The sequence below is a fragment of the Microcebus murinus genome, chromosome 28 (assembly GCF_040939455.1).
Source record: "Microcebus murinus isolate Inina chromosome 28, M.murinus_Inina_mat1.0, whole genome shotgun sequence".
NCBI lineage: Eukaryota > Metazoa > Chordata > Mammalia > Primates > Cheirogaleidae > Microcebus > Microcebus murinus.
This window is the reverse complement of record NC_134131.1, coordinates 2,020,447-2,043,103: the sequence shown is the minus strand read 5'-3', so window position 1 is coordinate 2,043,103 and position 22,657 is coordinate 2,020,447. Positions and strand designations below refer to the sequence as shown.

General features: G+C 58.9%; 1 protein-coding gene and 1 pseudogene across 1 annotated transcript in view; both read left to right on the top strand.

Moving 5' to 3' along the window:
- Nucleotides 1–22,657, top strand: part of COL23A1 (collagen type XXIII alpha 1 chain) — a 218,627-nt gene that overhangs the window by 151,978 nt on the left and 43,992 nt on the right. The window contains exons 3-5 of the mRNA XM_075998436.1: nucleotides 12,754–12,798; nucleotides 19,603–19,610; nucleotides 21,049–21,075. Of these exons, the coding sequence (XP_075854551.1) occupies nucleotides 12,754–12,798; nucleotides 19,603–19,610; nucleotides 21,049–21,075 (80 nt within the window). The remainder of the gene's footprint in view (nucleotides 1–12,753; nucleotides 12,799–19,602; nucleotides 19,611–21,048; nucleotides 21,076–22,657) is intronic.
- Nucleotides 15,848–18,739, top strand: LOC105883821 (large ribosomal subunit protein uL11-like; annotated as a pseudogene).

Here is a 22,657-nt window from a genome sequence, read left to right as displayed (position 1 = left end):
TGTCCAGGCCCTTCTCCCACGTGGTGGGTAGCGGGGCCGGGGTCCCAGGGGTCCCTGAGAAGTGTGCAGGGACCACCTCTCCCTTCCGAGCTCACTCCCTCCTCAGACCCGCCAGCCAGGGACGCTACCCAGGGCCGCGTGGCGCAAGCTGCTGACAGCCTGCCCTGGAGCCCTCTGTCCCTGGCTGGGTGCGGCGGCCCAGGGAGGACCCCGAGGGGCGGGTGTGACTCGGAGCTCCTACGGGCCTGACGAGTATGGCCTTTTTGGACTTCTGCTAGCTCTTGTTCTGGCCAAGGGACAGCGGTCTCCCCTGGGGAGTTGGGGGGGGACCCAAGTGCTTTTCGGGGTCTGTGGATCGGCTGCCTCCTGGCCGGCGGGGGGGACCCGGGCTGGGCTTTTGAGGGTCCAGGGCTGGTGTGGGCTCGGGGGCAGCCTGCTTCATCTGCCGGGACACAGTGGAGCTGGGGCTCCGTCCAGCCGTCCGAAACATCGCGGCTGACTCTGCTGAACTCTGAAGTCAGACGTCGCAGGTTTCCGTGCTGGCTGGGCCGTCCACAGACGAAATCAGATACGGCAGTCTCCAAGGCCTGGGGATGCATTCACTTCACAAAATTTGGAAATCAGTTGGGCGGTGAACTTTTCCTGACACTTGAAACCCGAAGTCGGCCCCCGGGAGGAGGGTCTCAGCCTGACAGAGGGGCTTCGCGCGGCGGGAGCCGACGGCTTGCTGGCTGGGGGGCCTGAGGTCGGACCCTGGTCCCCAAGGCTCCGTCTTCAGCCCTGTCTTGTCCCCTCTCAAATCCGTGCCACCCTTCCCACCACTAGGCCCTTGCCTGGGTTGGGGAGGCCCCGCCACTCCCTCCCGCGTCCCCCAGGTGCCTGCCTGGCACCCCTGCCAGCCCTGGAGTGCCCCGCCCGGCCCACAGAATGCAAACCCCTGGGGTGGCCTGGTGACTGCATGCTTAACAAGTGCCCGGGGCCGGGCGCGGTGGCTCACGCCTGTAACCCTAGCACTCTGGGAGGCCGAGGCATGTGGATTGCTCGAGGTCAGGAGTTCAAAACCAGCCTGAGCAAGAGCGAGACCCCGTCTCTACTATAAAAATAGAAAGAAATTAATTGGCCAACTAATATATATAGAAAAAAATTAGCCAGGCGTGGTGGCGCATGCCTGTAGTCCCAGCTACTCGGGAGGCTGAGGCAGGAGGATCGCTTGAGCCCAGGAGTTTGAGGTTGCTGTGAGCTAGGCTGACGCCACGGCACTCACTCCAGCCTGGGCAACAAAGTGAGGCTCTGTCTCAAAAAAAAAAACAAGTGCCCAGATGAGTCTCCCTCTGAGCGCCTCTGATGAAGCAGGATTGTTAGAACTGGGCTTTGCAGACAGGAAGGACAGCGCTTCCCCAGCGGTGGCTCTGGGACCAGCAGCGCCTGCCTCATCTGGGAATTGTTAGGATCGCAAACTCTCGAGCCCCAGGTGTTAGGGACCGGCTTCCTGCACCCCGCCAGGTAGATGAACAAAGACACCAAGGATGCAATCACTCAAGAGGAGCTTTATTTTCTGGCTAGCCAGGGTCCAGGCCCTAGAGTGCCAGCGCAGTGGTCGCTCTTACAGGCAAGGACCCTGACCAAAGCTGGGGCTGCCCTTTGATCCCCCCTCCCTCTTGAACACCCGAGCTGCACAAGCTGATTGTGCGGTTAGTCTTTAAAATGATTGGTGGACTGGTAGCCCGCCGGCGGCAAGGGGGCTTTCTCCCTTATCTGGCACCGTACCTATGCGTCTAGCTGCAAGCAAGCGATTCTCAGAAGCAGAAATATGCGTGTAGCCGATAGCTCTACCTTTGGGCCCCAAGCTAGCAGTTTCCAGAAGCCGATTACTCCTCCCCTGGGCCAATTTTCTGTTATCCGGGCTCGCACAAGTGAGCCAGCAGCTTTGGGCTGCAACCAGGCCCTTACACAGGAAGACCCAGAAACTCTGGCAGTGAGGCCCAGCAGTCTGTCCTGAGATCCCTCCCGGTGGCCCTGAGCCCGTGTGCAGGCCGTTCTTCCTGCCGGGACACGCTTCCTTCTCTTTCCCCAGCCAGCTCCTGCCGCCTGCCTGGCCGCAGCTCAGGCATAAGCTCCTCAGGGAGACCCAGCGCTCCAGGCCAGGTTGTGATCACCGTGGCACGTGCTGTAAGAGCTCGCTGGGCCTCCCTCCCCGGCTCCCAGCAGCTTGTCATTTGGCACATTCCTGGGCTGAGGCCTGTCTCCCCCACCGATCTGCAATGATGGGGGGGGAGGGGGGACTGCGCCTACCTTTCTTATTTTTCCAGAAAATATTGTAGGAGCCGGGAGCAGTGGCTCAGGCCTGTAATCTTAACTCTCTGGGAGGCCGAGGCAGGCGGATTGCTCGAGGTCAGGAGTTCGAAACCAGCCTGAGCAAGAGCGAGACCCTGTCTCTAATATAAATAGAAAGAAATTAATTGGCCAACTAATATATATATAGAAACAATTAGCTGGGCATGGTGGCGCATGCCTGTAGTCCCAGCTACTTGGGAGGCTGAGGCAGGAGGATCTCTTGAGCCCAGGAGTTTGAGGTTGCTGTGAGCTAGGCTGACGTCATGGCACTCACTCTAGCCTGGGCAACAAAGTGAGACTCTGTCTCAAAAAAAAAAAAAAAAAAGAAAGAAAGAAAGAAAGAAAGAAAATATTGTAGGAGAACGTTTTTCAAATTTTTATTTTTATTTATTTATTTAGAGCAGGGCCTTGCTCTGTCACCCAAGCTGGAGTGCAGTGGCATGATCACAGCTCCCTGTAACCTTGAACCCTGCGGCCTCAGCACCCTGCGTAGCTGGGACTACAGGCATGAGCCGCCACGCCTGGCTCCGTGCTGTGCCTGCCTCTCTCCCACTCTGTCCCCAGTGGCTGGCACAGCACCCGCTAAATCGTGGGGGTTCTGTTGGTAACTGTCACCTTCCTCCAAATAACATGAATACCCTGCAACTTCTGGATTTTTCAGTGTTAAATATTATCTATAATAGTAGAAATCCAAAGCCTACCTTTTTTCTCAGCCCTCTGCACAAAATCTGCTATTTTATTTCTGCAAGTTTGGGGATCTTCCCTTTAACCTCAGTGTTCTGAAATTTCGAGATGAAGTTCCTTCTCAGGGTCTATTTTCTTTCACTGAGCTGGACTCTCACAACACCAAATTTCTTGAGTTATTTCCTTGATGACTTCCCCTCCAAATTTCTCTGTTCTCTCTCTCTCAAGTTTTTATTGGGGATGGGGGGCTGTGAATAGTTCCTGGACTGATCCTGACTCCCTGGACTGATTTTCTTAACTCTTCTTTTCTATTTTCTGCATCTGTATGTCTTGTTCTACTTTCTTGGAGACCCCCCCAACCTTTCTCTCACAACTCTATTTCTAATGAAATTTTAATCTTTGCCGGCATATGTCTAATTTGCAAGGGATTTTGTGCAAGTGGAATATTAAATATTTAATATGCTATTAAAAAGGACTGTTCCTTTTTAATAGCATCCTCTTCTTGTTTCATGGATATAATATCCACCGTTGTCTTTGAGCATATTAAATAAGGTTTTTTTCCAAGTTTTCTCTTTCTGAAAGGCCTATCTCCCCTGAGTGATTTCTCTCCACTTGTCTTGCCTCCGTCTCTCAAGTTAGGACTTCCTCATATGCCTGGCACCTTTGGCTCATTTTGCAGAGTGGAAGGAAGCCTGTTAATAAAACGCTGCCTTGCAGCTCCAGGGACACTGATGGAGCTTCTTGGCGGTGGGTTCCGGGGAGTGTGATCTGGCTGCAGTCTTTTCTCTTGGCCTCATCAGCGTCCCCGAGAAGAGCCTGCCTGTCCCCTGCCTGGAAGCAGAGGACTGGCTGCCCGTGTCCTGGGGCCACGCTGAGGAAGGGGGGGCCTCCACGTTCTCAGTGGAAACTTTCTCTTTTTTTTTTTTTTTTTTTGAGACAGAGTCTCACTTTGTTGCCCAGGCTAGAGTGAGTGCCGTGGCGTCAGCCTAGCTCACAGCAACCTCCAACTCCTGGGCTCGAGCGATCCTTCTGCCTCAGCCTCCCGAGTAGCTGGGACTACAGGCATGCGCCACCACGCCCGGCTAATTTTTCCTATATATATATTAGTTGGCCAATTAATTTCTTTCTATTTATAGTAGAGACAGGGTCTCGCTCTTGCTCAGGCTGGTTTCGAACTCCTGACCTCGAGCGATCCGCCCGCCTCGGCCTCCCAGAGTGCTAGGATGACAGGAAACTTTCTCTTAATGGTACTTCTTCCTCAACTGCTCCTGGCTCGCTGCAGTCTAGGGACCACTTTCCTCTCTCCAGAGAGCAGCCCCCGGCTCTGCCCGGTTTGCGGAAAGGCAGCTGTCCAGGTTGGGGCCGAACGGCAGATGTCCCAGCTTCTGAGTCCCACAGTCTCCCACAACTGCCCGTCTCGGCCGCCGTGGAGCAAACGCAGGGGCACAGCGCGCATGAATGCACAGGGGCGGCTTCGTCCTGATCAAACTTTATTTGCAAAGACACGTGGCGGGTCGGATGTAGTTCACAGGCCGCGGTCTGAAATGCCTGGTCTAGACTCTGGTTCCTCAGGTCACCAGCGCTGGTGACCCCCGAGCTTTGGGGTGTTCTGCCCTCCCTTGTCTGCCTCCCAGTGTCCTAACCGTCGCTGGTGTTTCCTTTCCTGATCTCATCGCCCTTGGACCTAGCAGGCTGCTAGCAGGAGTAGAGACGAGTGTATACCCGCGGTCTCCCATCCTTAACTGCTGGGCTCCTTTTCTTTGTTTATTTTTTTAATAGATCCCTTGGGTTACCCTCTAGAACTAACATTGATTGGGGCTGGTTTAGGTTACCAAGCAGTACTTTGCTGTTTTTTTTTTAAAAAATAAATGTGAGTATGCACCCCATAAAATGAACAACAGCTGCTGCATGAGAAAGTTATTAATGTGCCCATTCCACAGATGGGGAACCTGAGGCCCAGAGCCCTCGAGTTACCCAAGTACACGTGGATAGTGTACGTGAGCGAGCCAGGCTTTGAACCCGGGCCTCTGTTTACCGTCCTGGGTCTGTGCTGAGCAGGTGGCCACGGGCTTCGGCTTTGTCCTTTTAGGGGAGGGTGGCCTGGCTGGAGGTAGGTGCCTTGGACGGGAGGAGCAGAGCCCAGGGGAGGGAGGTTGTAAGGAGGCCCCCACAGCCGGAGGCAGGCGGGGGCATTTGTCGGGGCTAAGGAGACACGGGCAGGACTTGTCATTTGGCGGGAGGGGGCAGCCTGAAGGACAGTGCTCCCTGTGCCAGAGGGGGTCCGGCTGGAGGGGCAGGCGGGCTGCCCAACCCCGTGGAGGGGCCGGGCAGTGGTGGTCCAGGATCTTGGTGGCACCAGGCTGCACTCTCTGCAGGGGCCGGAGCCTGGAACCGGACGTGTGCGGCGCCCACTCAGCAGGCAAGGCCCTCGTCCTCCACCTCGGACCCCGGGCCGGGAAGAGGGAGGTGCTGAGACCTGGGGCACTTGGCTGCCCGGGTGTCCGCACAGCTCTGGGATATGTGGGGTGCAGGGAGGCCTGACCCCCCCCCAGCGATGGGGCCTGTGGCCTGGGCACCCCGGGGACCTTCAGAGTGGAGCGGCCGTGCAAGGGCCACGCTCATTGCTGCCCGTCCTCAGACCGCAGCACAGGCTCTGCAGCTGCTCGGGGCACCCCACTCTCCTGAGCCCCCGTTTCCTCCCCTGCAGAGTGGGGTGACGGCACAGGCCTCACAGGACTGCCGCGAGAATCACTGAGAGAATATAGCACATCTTGCATTTTCCTGGTTAGAGCTGGAACCCATACTACTAAGTGAAGTATCCCAAGAATGGAAAAACAAGTACCACATGCACTCACCAGCAAACTGGTATTAACTGAGCAGCACCTAAGTGGTCACATAGGAACTACAGCAATAGGGTATTGGGCAGGGGGGAGGGGGAGGGGGGCGGGTATAGACATACATAATGAGTGAGATGTGCACCATCTGGGGGATGGTCATGCTGGAGACTCAGACTTGTGGGGGGAGGGGGGAAAGGGCATTTATTGAAACCTTAAAATCTGTGCCCCCATAATATGCCGAAATAAAAAATAAAAAAAAGAATCACTGAGAGAGTGACAAATCTGAGTGGGCCCCGCCCAGAGTGACAAATGTCTGCAAGGCCGTGGAGTGGCCCCCGGGTCTGCTCTGCCCCGGCTGCTGCCCCGTGGGTCCCGAGGACGGGGAGGGAGTGGGCTTGCCGCCTGCGGTTTCCCGTCTTCCCTCCCGTGGCCAGAGCATCGGTGTCCCTCGCCCGGTTCCCACGGCGCCTGCGCGTCCCTGTCCGATCCCGCTTCCCGCGCTGCGCTGCACGGGTTGGTTGGCTTGTTGTCCCCGCTCCTGGCGAGCTGCTGGAGGCACCCGGGGCTGGTGCAGCACCCGGCACGGAGGGGGTGTTAGAGCGTCTCCCCTGGGTGCACGGATGGCCCACGCGACGAATGCACAGAGATCGGTGGCTGGCTGGACGGGTGGATGGGCGGACCAGCACGCAGGCAGATGTTTGGCCGCCTGGATGAATAAAACCATCCATTCCCCAAAAGCTGGTATCGAGTAGCTTTCCTATGGTGGATAAACGGATGGATGGAGGACTGATTCATCACACGGGGACAGTGACGTCTAATGACAAGGTGAGGGAACGCGGGGGAGGGGAGGGAAGAGAAGGCCTGAGGGAGGGAGGAGCAGGTAGCGTCACAGGTGGATAACTGGAGAGAGGACGGCCCGGAGCGCACCTGTGTGGACAGACAGCCCCGGCTCACGCCCCTGGCCTCTCCGGAGGGTGTCGGGCTGTGGGCGGAGGAGTCGTGCCCAAGGTCCCCGTGAGCCACGGCTGGGAGACAGAATCCACAAACATTCTCTTTCCATCTATTTTTTTTTTTAAAGAAATGTTCTTTCTAAATAAATTTTGGATCCACTTCCGAGCGCACTTGGAGAGGCGGCGTTTGGGGGTCCGAGCGCGTTTGGAGAGGCGGCGTTTGGGGGTCCGAGTGTGTTTGGAGAGGCCGTGTTTGGGGGTCCGAGTGTGTTTGGAGAGGCGGCGTTTGGGGGTCCGAGTGTGTTTGGAGAGGCGGCGTTTGGGGGTCCGAGTGTGTTTGGAGAGGCGGCGTTTGGAGGTCCGAGCGCGTTTGGAGAGGCATTGTTTGGGGGTCCGAGTGCGTTTGGAGAGGCCGTGTTTGGGGGTCCGAGTGTGTTTGCAGAGGCGGCGTTTGGGGGTCCGAGTGTGTTTGGAGAGGCATTGTTTGGAGGTCCGAGTGCATTTGGAGAGGCATTGTTTGGAGGTCCGAGTGCGTTTGGAGAGGCCGTGTTTGGGGGTCCGAGTGCATTTGGAGAGGCGGCGTTTGGGGGTCCAAGCGCGTTTGGAGAGGCGGCGTTTGGGGGCCCGAGCGCGTTTGGGGGCCCACGGGGGGTGAGTTGTGAGTGCCCCCTCGGAGCTGTGTGGGGCGTTCGGTGCATTCCGGGGCGAGCTCAAATGCGTAGGAGACGAGAAACACATGCGCGTGACGGTGTCGGGCTGACTGCGAGCACATGTACTCTGCTGTGGATGGAATATTCGGCGAGGATACCAGAGAGAGGCCCCTCCTGCGAGGGAGGTCAGCGAGCATGTTCCCCTGCTCATAAATCCTCGGGGGAAATGGGCCTGTCTCCTGCACACATGCGGCTGATTACCTGGGGGCTCGGGGCTCTCCCCGGGGAGCGGCGGAGAGCAGTTCACTGGGGCTTGACCCACTCAAGTGGTTTCCAGCAGCCTGGGCCGGAAGGAGCCTGGCGGCGTGCCCGGGTTCATGAGCGGGCATTTCCCGCCGAGACGCAGCGGGCAGCGCAGGTGCAAACAGGGGAGGGGAAAAGAGGTCACAGGCTCTCCTTTCCTAACGGTCCGCAGAGGTCAGACCGGGACCCGAGCTGCTGCTGGGCCTCTGGAATCCAGAACCTCTTTGCGTGGCCACTGGTGGCCGTCCACCTGGGTGCAGGTTAGCTAGATTCTGCCTGGGCCTGGGCCACTCAGAGGACCATGGCAAATCCAGTGGGATCCCTGCTTTGTGCAGGGATCTAGGGTCTACCAGGGAGACAGACGGGCAGGCAGCGCCTTCCTGGTGCTGGAACTCCAGCAGCAAGCAGATACCCCTGAAGCCAGAGTGAGCAGCCAGGAAGGCACCGTGTCTTAGCTGGGTCTTGTAGGATGAATAGGAGCGTTCCTGGCAAGAAATGGGAGAAAGGCGAGTTTGAGGTTGCTGTGAGCTAGGCTGGCGCCACGGCACTCACTCTAGCCTGGGCAGCAAAGTGAGACTCTGTCTCAAAAAAAAAAAAAAAGAAATGGGAGAAAGGAGGTTGGAGACATAAGTAGCACAGCTCAGGGGCTGTGGCGTGTCCCAGCCAGGTGTTTTGGCAAAAGGTGGGCCAGGAGTGACTCAGGGAGGGCAAGGAGGGGTGGGCAGAGCGGGCCGGAGAGGGAAGGCTGGACCAGCCTTGCCCGGGGCGGGGGGGGGGTGCACTCTGAGGACAGCAGGGGACCCCGGACGCCTTTAAAGGGAAGCAGCGTGATCCCATTCGTGGCCTGGAAAGACGCCCCGACCCATAGGGTGGAGAACGAAAGGGAGGAGGCCAGGGGGGAGGCGGTGACCCTGGACCCCCGGAGAGGTGTCAGTGCTGGACCTGGAGGGGACACGGGGGCATGTGGTTCTTCCCCTTGCTGTGGGGCGTTGAGCATGTTGCAATCCCCTCCTGTAAAAATGGGGGTGATATTAGTGCGTGCTTCGTGGGGCCGTTGGGAGGCTCGCGGTCAGCGCACCTAAGTGCCCAGCAGGGCCGGCCCGCGGACAGCGCTGCAGAGTGGCAGCTGTGCCGCCGTTCGCATTGGAAGGTGTGGCAGCCACGCACGTCCCCGCCGAGCTGCGGGCAGAGGGTGATGGCAGACCGGGGACTCCGAGACTGGGGGGTCGGGTGGGAGAAGACCCTGGCTCAGGCCATTCGCCAGCTGCCACCAGAATTGATGAGGAGCTTCTGTGCTCTTGTCTAACCCTGGGGCCGGACAGCAGGGCGGCCGAGCCTTGTGCATGCTCGGTGGCCTCCCGCCCGGGACGCGCCCTCTGGGTGCAGTTTCCTCCTTGGCGGAGCGAGCTGCGCTGGCTTGCCGCCCGGGAGGGCAGCCGTGGAAATGACACGAGCGATTTCCGGGACAGCGCTCAGAACGGCACTGGTCACGGCTCAGGAAGCGCACGCCGCGGCGGCAGTGCGGGTAGAAATGGCCACCGGCGGGTTGGGAGCCCAGAGCTGGTGTCCCTGGGCTTTTTGCAAGCTCACAGCCTGACTCTCTGAGCACGGGAAAGACACCGTGGCACGGTGGGAAAGTGCAGGAGGCTCGAAGTATTTTGTAAGAAAGAAAATAGTATTTAAAGAGAAAATTAGGCCGGGCGAGGTGGCTCACACCTGTAATCCTAACACTCTGGGAGGCCGAGGTGGGTGGATTGCTCAAGGTCAGGAGTTCGAAACCAGCCTGAACAAGACCCCGTCTTTATCATAAATAGAAAGAAATTAATAGGCAACTGATATATATATAGAAAAAAAAATTAGCCGGGCGTGGTGGCACATGCCTGTAGTCCCAGCTACTCGGGAGGCTGAGGCAGGAGGATCGCTTGAGCCCAGGAGTTCGAGGTTGCTGTGAGCGAGGCTGACACCACGGCACTCACTCTAGCCTGGGCACAAAGTGAGACTCTGTCTCAAAAAAAAAAAAAGAGAAAATTGAAAAAACACCAAGTGGCTTTCAAAGTGTTTCCCTGACCTGCAGCAGCAGCGTGTCGTCGGAACTTGCTAAACGTGCAGACCCTCTAGCCCACCCCCCCCGGGCCCCGAAACCGGGGGTGGGGACGGGCACCCCGGCACTTGACGGAGTAGCCCCGGCCCTCCTGCCGCACACGGTCTTGGAAGGGAGGGCTTTGGTGTCTGGGCTGCCCGGGTCTGTCTGACCGGACGATGGCTTCCGAATAGATCGGGAGACCCCAGACTGTTCCATTTCTTTTTCTTAAAGAAAGAGGAAAGAAAAGGCAACTTCTTTGGAAGTGGACACAGCTGGGTCTGAGCCCCAGCTCTGCCACACACCAGCTGTGTGTCTTGGGACAAGCCCCTTCTCTGTGAGCCTCTTGTGCTCCATCTGCAAAGGAGGGTTCCTGCCACCCCCCTGGCAGGGCCACCAGCGATCAGGCGAGCAGACCCCGGATGAGCCCAGCGCAGGGCACAGCACACGGGAGGTCCACAGGCGGAAGCCATTCCGTGATTCCCGCGGCGCTCCAGCGCCCTGCCCCTGCGAGAACGCCTTTCCAGGGAGCAGCCGGGGTGTCCGTGTCGCCTCCCTAGTGCAAGAGCCCGAGCTCGAGCTGTAGGCAGGACCTGGGACTGCAGGACGAAGCCACTGCTCTCCACGGTGGGCCCCCAGCTCTCTGGGCAGTGTCCCCACCGTCCTGGCCCGGAAGCGCCCTTCAGCGTCAGCCCAGCCCTCCCCAGAGCGGCACAGGAAAAAGGAGCCGCTTGTGTCCGGAGGCACCTGGGGGTCTCTGACCAGACTGTGGCCTCTGCACAGATGGGAGACAGCCAGGCAGCTCCCAGGGACGCCACAGAGCGGGGCCCTGGCGGGGCTGGGGTCAGAGCGGGGGTCGCTGGCCACAGAGTCAGTGAAATACCTCTGGGGCGCTCAGCAGCCACCGTCAGCCAAAATCTCTTTTCTGCTAGAAAGAAAAAGTACTGCCCTGCTAACCACAGACCATGACCCAGCAATCCTGGTCCTAGATGCACACCCCGAAGGGCCGGGAGCAGAGGCTCAGACAGACGCGTGTCCACCGGTGTCCACTGCAGCCTTAGCAAGCAAGAGGTGGGGACAGGCCAGGCGCCTGCACCAGGAGAGTGGACAAACACAACGCGGTCTGTCCATGCCGCCGCGGAGGAGCCAGGAAAAGAATGGAGGGCTCGCCCACGCCCGCAGCCCGGAGGAACCTGGAAGACATCATGCTAAGTGAAAGAAGCCAGTGGAAACGACAAATACTGCGTGATTCCACGCATGTGAGATACCTAGAAGAGGCAAATTTGCAGAAAATAGAAGAGGCGTTACCTCGGACTGGGGGTGGGCTGGGGTGGGGAGGTATTGCTTAGCGCGGCAGTCCCCAGCTCTCTGGCCCCAGGGACCGGTTTCACGGAAGACAGTTTGTACACCGAGTTGGTCAGGGGGAGGCAGAGCTCGGGCTGCAGATGCAGACGAAGCGTCACTTGCACCTTCCGACGGACGGGGGTGGCGGAGCAGAGCTCTGCAGACCAGCCCACAGCTGGTCACTGTGCCCAGGCTTAATGGACGCATTGACAACGGAGTTTCTGTTTGGGGTGGTAAGAAACCTTCGGAACTGGACGGAGGTGACGGTCGCACGTGCGCTTCTTGTGAATATACTTAATGCCGCCGAACGCACAATTTTTTTTTGTTGTTTTGTGTATATATTTTACCACCATTTTTCAAAAGCAATCTGATGGGGCCGGGCGCTGTGGCTCACGCCTGTAATCCTAGCTCTTGGGAGGCCGAGGCGGGCGGATTGCTCAAGGTCAGGAGTTCAAAACCAGCCTGAGCAAGAGCGAGACCCCGTCTCTACTATAAACAGAAAGAAATTAATTGGCCAACTGATATATATATAAAAAAAATTAGCCGGGCATGGTGGCGCATGCCTGTAGTCCCAGCTACTCGGGAGGCTGAGGCAGAAGGATCACTCGAGCCCAGGAGTTTGAGGTTGCTGTGAGCTAGGCTGACGCCACGGCACTCACTCTAGCCTGGACAACAAAGTGAGACTCTGTCTCAAAAAAAAAAAAAAAAAAAAGCAATCTGATGGGATCTATACATGCAATGGAATATTATTCAGTCTTGAAAAGGAAAGAAATCCTGACACATGCTACAGTATGGGATGGACCTTGAAGACGTTAAGCCAAGTGAAATAAACCAGTCACAAAAAGACAAACACTGCATGATTCCACTAGTATGGGGTTTTCAAAGTAATCAAACTTTAGAAATAGAAAATAGAATGGTGGTTGCCAGGGCCTGGGGGAAGAGAGGTTGGGAAGGTATTGTCTAATGTCCCTGGCGCAGGGAAACTGAGCAGGCAGGGCCTGGTGGCCTCAAGGCTGGCACCCGGGCCTGCCCCTCTGGACCCCAGAGTCTTTCCCGTCAGCCCCCCGCTCCTCCCAGGCTGTGGTCCCCACGCAGGGCTGCACCGAGTGGCCGGAGTGGCCGCCGGAGGCCTCAGAGGGGCCCAGCTTCCGCCCCGAGAGCCCCAGGGAACCTCTCAGGCCTGGGCGAACCAGGCCCACTGGTCACGCCGGCTCAAGAGTTCCCGGGATGCGGGACTGGAAGCGTGCCGGGCCCTGCCGGAGCGTGTGCCTTGCCCTGGGAGGGCACCGTCTCCCGTCCCAGGAGCCGAGTTCCAAGTCCAGGGTCCACGACACAGATGACAGGTGGCGTGTGGGGGTGAGGAACGCAGCCGCCGCGAGGGGTGGGGAGCTTGGAGGGACAGGAGGAAGGGGGTGCTCCACTCGTCTCCCCCAGGCCAGCTGCTCCCAGAAAGCGTCTGGTTGTGATGGGGAGGGGGCTGGGTGAGCCCGTGCAGGGGGAGCGGCACCCACGGGCCCTGCTGAGCCCACTGACTTCCCTTCTCAACGGATCCGCCCTCTTTTCCTCTTTAGGGCCCCCCGGACGTCGAGGAAAGCCTGGGAAAAGAGGCGACCCCGGTGAGTCCCGGACTTCCCCGTTCCTGGCCCAGCCTTGGAAGTCGCTGGGCGGGGCCCCGACACCTGCTCCCCACCCTCGGTCACAGCCTGCGGCCCTGGCCCGGCCTCCCCTCCCGGCCTCCCCTCCCTCCTGATTCCAGCCCCGTTTCCAGAGGCCACGCGCCCAGTGCTGCTCCCCTCGGCTTCCTGGCGCCTGCAGTCCCAGGACTGCCGCTCCCGCCCTCGGCCCCCGTCTCACTGTCGGCCTCGGACGCCGCGGTCCCCGGCCAGCCCTCTGCGGCGGCCTCCCCTCCCCGGGGGCGGGAGGCGATCGAGCCGCCAGCCACACCGCTTCCTTGGGTCCTTCCACGTGGCACGACGGTGTCCCTGGGTGTCCCCACGCCCCCAGACCCGGCCCGTCCTGCCCTCCGCAGGGCCACCAGGAGGAGGCTCCTCCACCTGCTTTAGACACACCCCCAGACGCACCTGTCCCCGCCACCCTTCCCTCCTGCCATCCTCAATCGTCACCCAGCGTGGACTCACCGCCACCCGTGCTCTGCCCCTGGCCACGGCACCAGACTCTTCCCTGGGCGGCACTGAGCCGCCCCTTCCACGAACCTTCCCCCGTCCACAGCCCCTCTGCGCTGTCCTGGCCACGGTCGCCCCTGACCCCTGACCCCTGATGGCAACACCGGCGGACGCTTTCCTGTCCCTTCATCTCTCTTGACGCTCACTGGGGGCCGCTGCCCCGACTCTCCTCCCTCACCCCACCCCTGCTTCTGCGCCCTTCCCCCGGGCCCCCACCGCCTGCTGCACAGATCTCCTCTCCCCCCACAACCTGCCACTGCTGTGGCCTCAGCTGCCCCAGGATGCTGACAACGCCCCCACCCCCCGCCTCCAGCCAGGTCCTCTCCTCTGGGGGGTGGACACCGTCCCCCCGCCCCCAGGCCGGCGCCCCCAGCCTGCTCTTCTGCAGCCTCCGAGTCTCGGGGAAGAAGTGTTCGGTCACCTGCTCCCCTGCGAGGGGGACCCCGAGTCAAGCTGCCTCCTCTGCAGCTTGGACCCCGGCCCCGAGTCCTCCTGCCACAGCCTCCAGCAGCCCCCACCCCCACCCCACATCCCCCACATCCAGCCCCACTGCAAGTGTCCTGGGCCTCTACCCTCGGAGCCTTCCCTCTGCATCCTCCCTGCCACTGCCTCCCTCCTGGATTTTTTTTTTTTTTTTTTTTTTTTGAGACAGAGTCTCACTTTGTTGCCCAGGCTAGAGTGCGTGCTGTGGCGTCAGCCTCGCTCACAGCAACCTCAACCTCCTGGGCTCAAGCGATCCTCCTGCCTCAGCCTCCTGAGTAGCTGGGACTACAGGCATGCGCCACCATGCCCGGCTAATTTTTTTTTCTATATATATTAGTTGGCCAATTAATTTCTTTCTATTTATAGTAGAGACGGGGGTCTCGCTCTTGCTCAGGCTGGTTTCAAACTCCTGACCTCAAGCAATCCGCCCGCCTCGGCCTCCCAGAGTGCTGGGATGACAGGCGTGAGCCACCGAGCCCGGCCCCCCTCCTGGACTTTGACCCGAGTTCATGACTCTTTGTCCTTCAAGTCCAGCTCAAGTGTCGTCACCATAAAACCTTCTCTAACCCTTTCAGCTGAGGGTGTCACCCCACCCCCAGCACAGAACAGGCCCAGGGCGTGTAAACTCGCAGCACGGTGACTGAATGAATGAATGAATGAATGAATGTCTAGGGCCTGCACGGGGCCCCGGCAACCCCTCAAGACGCTCGTTCCATTACTCGGCGCTTCCTTTCTACCCTTGGGAGAGGCTCCATTGCCTTTTATTGCGAGCTTCGGGCACGCTTTGTGGAAGGAGATGAGGAATACGCAGCCACTTGTCGCAGGGCAGAGCATGACATCGCTCAGCTTACTCACACGCCTAGTGGAATTCTGACTCCAGCTCACAACAGTCTGAAACGTCGGAGAAAGACAAGGCCCCCCCAGGCCTCCCATGTCTTCATCTCACGGGACCCTCAGAGCACTCCAGGATGACGCTGTGTTATCGTTCCCATTTTGCGGATGAGAAAACTGAGGCTCCAGGCGGAGAAGTGTCTTGTCCAAGGCTGCACCTCCTCCCGCTCGGCGGCCTTTCCTCTGCAGTGCCCGTCGGACTGCAGCAAGAGCTGACGTCCTCCCCGACGGGCTTGGCTGGGCCTGGCGTTTATTTCCAGGTAGTCTCGCCCACAGGCACGGTCTGGCTCTGGCACCGTCCCTGGTACAAAGCGGCCTTTGCCTGTGTCGCCGGGAGGGAGGCTGTGTCTGCCCAGGAGGCCTTCCTGCCACGGCTGCGGACGGGCAGAGACGGGCGTCCCCTGCCTGCAGGGCGGGGCCTCCCTAGCCCCAGATGGGCGCCTTCACCTGCAGAGCGCCTCGCGGTCCCGCAGCCAGTGTGTGTCTCTGTCCCCCGCCGGTCTCTTAGCTGGGGAAGCCCAGAGCTGCCCCCGAGTTGGGCTGGAACAGACGCCAGGCACTCGGGAGGTGGCCCGCAAGTGCTCATTGACGGGAAGGAGGAGCGAGAAAGGGGGCCTGGTGGCAGATGAAGAATAGAGGTGGGAGGCAGGAAGACGCCAGGGCGAAGCTGTCACGTGGCGGCTGGCTGAGGCCTGTGCTAGCCCTGCAGAGACAGACCGAGGTACTCACCTCATCGTCAGAGCTGCCAGCCTTAGCTGGATAAACATTTTTTTTTTTTTTTGTAGAGACAAGATCTTGCTTTTTTGCCCAGACTGGTCTCAAATTCCTGGCCTCAAGTGATCCTCCCCTCTCAGCCTCCCAAAGCGCTGGGATTACAAGTGTTAGCCACAGCACCCAGCCAAGCGTGACAAACCTAAAGAGATACACACCCAAGCACATCATAGTGCCACTGCCGAAAGCAGTCTGGAATGCAGCAAGAGAAAAATGCCCTATCACAGAAAAGGGACCCTTAATAAGATCAACAGGTGGTTTCTCATGAGAAATGATGAAAGGGGGGAAAAAACTGTCAACAAAGAAATCTATACCCAGCAAAACTATCTTTGAAAAAATGGAGGATAAGTTAAGAGATTTTCATATAAAAGTGAAGAGCTTTCTTCAGTTTTCGGCTCAGAAGAGGCCAAGGTGCAACTTTCTTTGGCCGTCCTGAGTCTGGGTTGATCCAACACAAGCCGCTCCACCCTGCCGCCTAAGTTCGACCCCCGCGAGGTCAAAGACGCATACCTGAAGTGCACTGGCAGTGAAGTTGGTGCCACATCTGCCCGGGTTCCCAAGCCCGCCTTCCTGAGTCTATCTCCAAAAAACGTTGGGCCGGGCGCGGTGGCTCACGCCTGTCATCCTAGCACTCTGGGAGGCCGAGGCGGGCGGATCGCTCGAGGTCAGGAGTTCGAGACCAGCCTGAGCAAGAGCGAGACCCCCGTCTCTACTATAAATAGAAAGAAATTAGCCAACTAATACACATAGAAAAAATGAGCCGGGCATGGTGGCGCATGCCTGTAGTCCCAGCTACTCAGGAGGCTGAGGCAGGAGGATCGCTTGAGCCCAGGAGTTTGAGGTTGCTGTGAGCTAGGCTGACGCCACGGCACTCACTCTAGCCTGGGCAACAAAAGCGAGACTCTGTCTCAAAAAAAAAAAAAAGGTTGGTGATGACACCTCCAAGGCAACTGGTGACTGGAAGGGTCTGAGGATTACAGTGAAACTAACTATGCAGAACAGACAGACCCAGACGGAGGCGGCACCTTCTGCCTCTGCCCTGATCGTCACAGCCCTCAAGGAACCACCAAGAGACAGAAAGAAACAGAAAAACATTAAACACGATGGCATTGACACTTTTGATGAGATTTTCAACATTGTCAGACAGATGCGGCACCCGATCTTTAGCCAGAGAACTCTCTGGAACCATGAAAGAGATCCTGGGGACTGCCCAGTCTGTGGGCTGCAATGTTGATGGCCGCCACCCCCATGACATCATAGATGACATCACCAGTGGCGCAGTGGATGCCCAGCTAGGTAAAAAGTACAAAGGGAGGCCGCGGGCAGTGGCTCACGCCTGTAATCCTGGCACTCTGGGAGGCCGAGGCGGGCAGATTGCTCAAGGTCAGGAGTTCGAAACCAGCCTGAGCAAGAGCCAGACCCCGTCTCTACTATAAATAGAAAAAAAATTAATTGGCCGACTAATATATATATAAAGAGAGAAAACATTAGCCGGGCATGGTGGCACATGTCTGTAGTCCCAGCTACTCGGGAGGCTGGGGCAGGAGGATCGCTTGAGCCCAGGAGTTTGAGGTTGCTGTGAGCGAGGCTGACGCCACGGCACTCACTCTAGCCTAGGCAACAAAGCGAGACCCTGTCTCAAAAAAAAAAAAAAAAGTACAAAGGGAAATGTCTCAATAAAGGATCATTTGACAATCCCCCAAAAACCCACAAAAATGAAGAGAAATGATCACTACCAGACCTGCCCTACAAGAAATAGAAAAGAAAGTCCTTCAGTCTAAAATGAAAGGGCACTAGGCAATAATTTAAATCCACACAAAGAAATAAAGGGCCACTGAAGGTAACTACATAGGTAAATACGGAATATGGTATAAATGTACTTTAATTTATAACTCTTTCCTGTATTCTGATTTAAAAGACAACTGCATTCAAGGCTTACTAGAAGTCAAAAAAATAAAAATAAAAAAAATAAAAAAATAAAAGACAACTGCATAAAACAGTAATGATAAAACTGTGTTGATGGGCTTATAATGTATAAAGTAGTAATTTTACAATGACAGTACAAAGGAATTAGCAATATTGGAGTAAAATATTTGAATACAATTCAAAGTAAGTTATTAATCCAAACTGGAATATTTTTAATTAAAGTGTTAATTATAATCCCCAGGAAAACCAATAAAAAACAATTCAAAAAATATAGTAAAAGAAATAAGGGCCCAGGCACAGTGGCTCAAGCCTATTATGATCCCAGCACTTTGGGAGGCTGAGGCAGGATGATTGCTTGAGGCCAGGAATTCAGGACCAGCCTGAGCAATATCGCAAAACCCCATTTGTACAAAAAGTAGAAGAGTTAGCTGGGCATCGTGGGTTCACCCACAGCTGGGTGAGTCTGCTTGTTTTCTTTGGAAAATATTATAGGAATCACGGTCCTTGGCCGAAAGCGAGGAGCCAGCTGTGTGGGGCGCCCCAGTCTCGTAGTCAGGAAACCACAGTCCCCATGTCACCGTTCCTGGGTTTGAGTGCGTCAGTTTTTCAAGCCAGAAATCCTTGTCGTCTCTCCTTCTCCCAGGCCCCGGTCCCACACCATCAGATCAGTCAGCAAGCTTGTCTCTCCTCCCTGACCAGCGACCCCTGACCCTCACGTCTCCCCGTGGCCACGCCAGTGCCCCCACCCGGGCTGCTGGGGACACCTGCCTGGGGACACCTGCCTGGGGACACCTGCTGAGCATCTCTGAGGCCTCTCTCGCCCCCCTGCAGTGGCTGCCACTGCCCTCAGGGCCCAGCCCTCCAGACCGAACGTGAAACCAGGCCCTGTGCTCGTCTGGCCCTGCCTCTCCCGGGCCTCCCAGCCCCTCTCCTCGCTGCTCAAAAGCCCACGCCCTTGGCACGTCCTGACCTCCTCACCTCTGCAGCGGTCCTCCCTGGCAGTCAGCTCTCCCTCCTCCTGCTGGTCTCAGTCTCTCCACTTCCCAGAGTCGGCCCGGCCAGGTCCCTGTGCTGCACCTGCAGCGTCCTGTGCTCCCCCAGGGTGACTGTCATCTTCGGTGTCCATCTGCTTCGTGGACGTTCTGTGGGTCGGGTTTTGCCGCCTGTATGCACTACTGGGTCCCCCGACCTGCCCCTGGCTCCCGGCTGGCAGTTGACAGTCCGCAAACGCCCACTGGCCAACGGGCCGCTGAGGGCTGCCTGCCGGGGCCAGCCCCACCTCCAGTGCGAGGTTCGGGTCTGATGGGCAGAGCAACAGCGGCACGGCCTAGGCAGAGTGCACCTGGGTGGCAGGGTCGGGAGACCCCTTCCAGGCTGAGCTCCACCCTACCCTACCCAAGTCCCTCCTCCCTGAGCCTCTGTGTTGTCAGCTGTCCCTTGGAGAGTTCATCCTCCCTCACAACAGGTCGTTGGGAAGGTCAAATGCAATAACGGGTAATGCAACACCCTTTGCAAAGTGCAAGGTGCAGCCCCTGTCGGTTTCTTGCAAGCGCTCTCCGTGAGCCCCCGTCCGCTAGGACAGTCCCGGCGGCAGCACCAGCCCTCGACTCCAGGCTCACCCCTGCCACTTCCCATGCACACCTGCCCCCAGGCTGGGCCTTGGCACCCCAACGTCTGCTCGGGCTGCACACTCCTGCGTGCCCTGGCCTGCGTTCTTCCCTCTGCCCGCAACGCTTGCCCCCCTGCGTCTCTCCGAGTCCGTGGGAGACGAACCCTCCCCCACTGAGCTGGCCCAGCCTACTCCCTGGCCCTCCCTCCACTTCTCCTAACTGCTCTTCAAGAAGGAACAAGCTCTGATTCCTGCTTGGGTTGCCAGAACCCAAAACAGGCGAGCACCAAGCAGCCTCGAGAAATGAGTGCATGGGCCAACACACGTGGGGCTGTCACTGCCACTCACGTGACCCCTGGCCCCTCCAAGGGCAGAGGTGCTCCTTGCTCTCTACCCTTGGCTTTGGGACTGACACTTCTTTGCAAGGCTGTGGCAGGAAACAGCCATGACAGTGTCAGACCCTTGTGAGGAGAGGTGGCCAGTGGCTGTGCTGAGGACAGTTGGGGACCCTCTCCCCCTTCAACGCTGACTGTGGCTTCTCTGCTTGTGTCTTGCAGGTCCTCCGGTAAGTGTCCTGGACTGCGCTCTCTGCTCCCGAAAGATAAGACATTTGGTATTTTCTCTGCAGTGCTTCCGTGAAAATAATTTTTGGTTAGAGGGGTGTGTCCTTAAAAAAAAAAAAAATCAGTCCTGGACAGGGGCCACATTATTTTCCAATTTGTAGGTGAGTGCAAGCAGTGAGTTCCATGGGCTTGACTTGCCCTGAAACATTCTGGGACCGTTTCCCTTCCAAGAGAGCTGGCCCGTGCCTGGCTGCGCCTCACCAAGGCTTGGCTCAGCTTGGTGGGCAGGATGCAAGCACCATGCCCGTGGCTTTGAAACGCTCTGTGGCAACTGGCATTTTCAAACGCTTTTGTCTCAAATACGTTGGCAGAAAGGGCGCTAGAGTGAGGCACTTGTTCCAGGAATAGGTTGGGCTTGATCAGCAGACCCTGGGGCCATCTTTCTCGTTTGCCAGAGGATGCATGGGACAGCTGGCTGGCAAGGGTGTGCAACGGAGCAGACGGGAATATCGATGCATTTGCAAAGCGTGCGAGGGGCAGCCCTGGGCGGCGCCCCCGAGCTCCCCGTGGCCACCAGAGGCAGCTTTGAGCGCGGGGACTCCGAGCAGCCCTGGAGATCCCATATTCATTCTCCAGGGCCCGGGATCCGTCTGCCTCTGACTCCTCTTGGCCGTTGTTCAGGGCCCAGTAAATCCCCGAATCCATTCAAGAAGCACATTGACAGCCGGCCTGGGCCAAAACCAACCTTCTCAAGAAATTCCTTTCAGATGAGCCATTGTGTTTTTGACTTCCACTTACCATGATTCATTTCCCGATCAGTACCTTCCGGCATCTGGGCTGCTCCGTGCGTGTAGCCGCACGCTGAGCCAAAAAGCAAGCCAGCGGAAACGTGTAGATGCATCGGCCACGGCGGTGCCTCGCAGCCAGGCTGTTCCCGGCTGCGCCTGGGAGGCCAGCTCGTGTGCACCCGCGGGAGGACGTAGCACACAGGGCCTTGCAGGGTTTTTGTTTTTTTTTTTAACTTGACTGTTAAAATGTTAAAGGTATTAGACAAACACAGACGTCCTGGAGCTGCAACCTGAGAGGGGCGTGGGGGGCAGGGGCCGGCGCCCAGGGCTCCAACCAGGCCTGGCCCATGTCGGGGGCCCAGAAGCGTCCAGGAGCAGTAAACGCCCCTTAGCTCCAGCTTCTGAGGCTCTTTCCGGGTCCACCCGTCCCGGCGACAACTGGGAGGGAAGGAGGATCTTCCCCAGGCCCCTGCGCAGGCCCGACTGGAGGACCAGTTCAGTCCCTGGTCCCGTCCTGTCCCCGCGGGAGAGGGAGCTCCGTGCCCAGAGCCCCGGGACCTGGGGGTGGCCGGGCCGATCCAGTGCTAAGTGATGCCATATGGGTTTCTGCCGAAAGTCTGATGATTAATTAACGACGTATTAATTACCACAGGGGCAACCAGGACGAGATGGCTACCCGGTAATTTGCTGTTTATTTTTTTGCTCTCTCTGCCTCTCCTCTGACGCCACCATTCCCCCTGAGCCTCGATCCCTCCCTGCCTGCGCCCTGCTGCTCCTCTCCCGGCTTGCTGGAGGGCTCGGCGCTCCCTGCACTCAGGCTGCCCCGAGGCAGCGCACAGAGGCTTGGGGACCCACGGGCCGCTGGGCACCTCACCCCGCCCCAGCCACCGCGTCCCTCCGGCCTCTCGGGAGCAGGAGACTGGCCGGCTCCAGGCTGGCCTTCGTGGCGTCCGCCGTGCGCAGACCTTTCCCAGTTTAACCAGCGGCTCCCGCGTGGGGCCCATGTCCCCAGCCCAGGCCGGCGAGTGCCACGTGAGCGTCAAGGCGTGTGGCGGCTGTGCAGGCAGCGCCCGGCAGTCTGGGACGCAGAGGGCAGGGCGAGCGCGGGGGAGGAGAGCGTGCGTGCGTGCCTGCGTGCTTGCGAGGGGCAGATTGCTCTGCGCTTCCAGGGCAGTGCGGCGGAGGGTTTGAGTGCAGCCCTGAACGGCAGGGAGGTCACCCAGCCGGGTGGCTTCAGCCTCCTGCCCTGAGAAGGGGTGATGGAGGTGTCCCCCGCAGCGTCGGAATTAGGGCTGAATGAGGCCGAGCAGGTGACGGCTGCACAGAAAGCACGGAGCGTGTCCCAAGCCGGCCCTGCAGGACGTGGGGCGCGCACCCCGGGCAGCCCCAGCAGGACGTGGGGCGCGCACCCCAGGCAGGCCCTGCAGGACGTGGGGCGCGCACCCCGGGCAGCCCCAGCAGGACGTGGGGTGCGCACCCCAGGCAGGCCCTGCAGGACGTGGGGCGCGCACCCCGGGCAGGCCCTGCAGGACGTGGGGGCGCGCACCCCGGGCAGGCCCTGCAGGACGTGGGGGCGCGCACCCCGGGCAGGCCCTGCAGGACGTGGGGGCCCGCACCCCGGGCAGGCCCAGCAGGACGTGGGGGCGCGCACCCCGGGCAGGCCCTGCGGGACGTGGGGGCGCGCACCCCGGGCAGGCCCTGCGGGACGTGGGGGCGCGCACCCCGGGCAGGCCCAGCGGGACGTGGGGGCGCGCACCCCGGGCAGGCCCTGCGGGACGTGGGGGCGCGCACCCCGGGCAGGCCCTGCGGGACGTGGGGGCGCACCCCGGGCAGGCCCTGCAGGACGTGGGGGCGCGCACCCCGGGCAGGCCCTGCAGGACGTGGGGGCGCGCACCCCGGGCAGCCCCAGCAGCCGGCCTCTCAGACCAGAAATGCCGGCGCTGCGGGACATAGAAATGCAACATGCTCCTTCCTCCCCGGGGAGCACGCTGGGTCGGGCCAGCCTTCCTGGTGAGGCAGGACTCAGGCTCCCAACTCCTGGACTGGGGGGGCTAGGGCACCGGCAGTCGTGGGGAACAGCCGGAAAGTTCAGCCTTGCGCCTCGGCACTGTGGCTTTCTTTACCAGCTCGGAGGACTGGGATCTTCTAGCAGAGCCGCTTCTGGCATGGCCTTGCGGTTAACTTTTACCCTCGGGTTGCTCTTTTCCGTATTTTTGTGGGTCCAGGCGGGCGTGGGTGGTGCATGGGTGAGCGACTTTCTC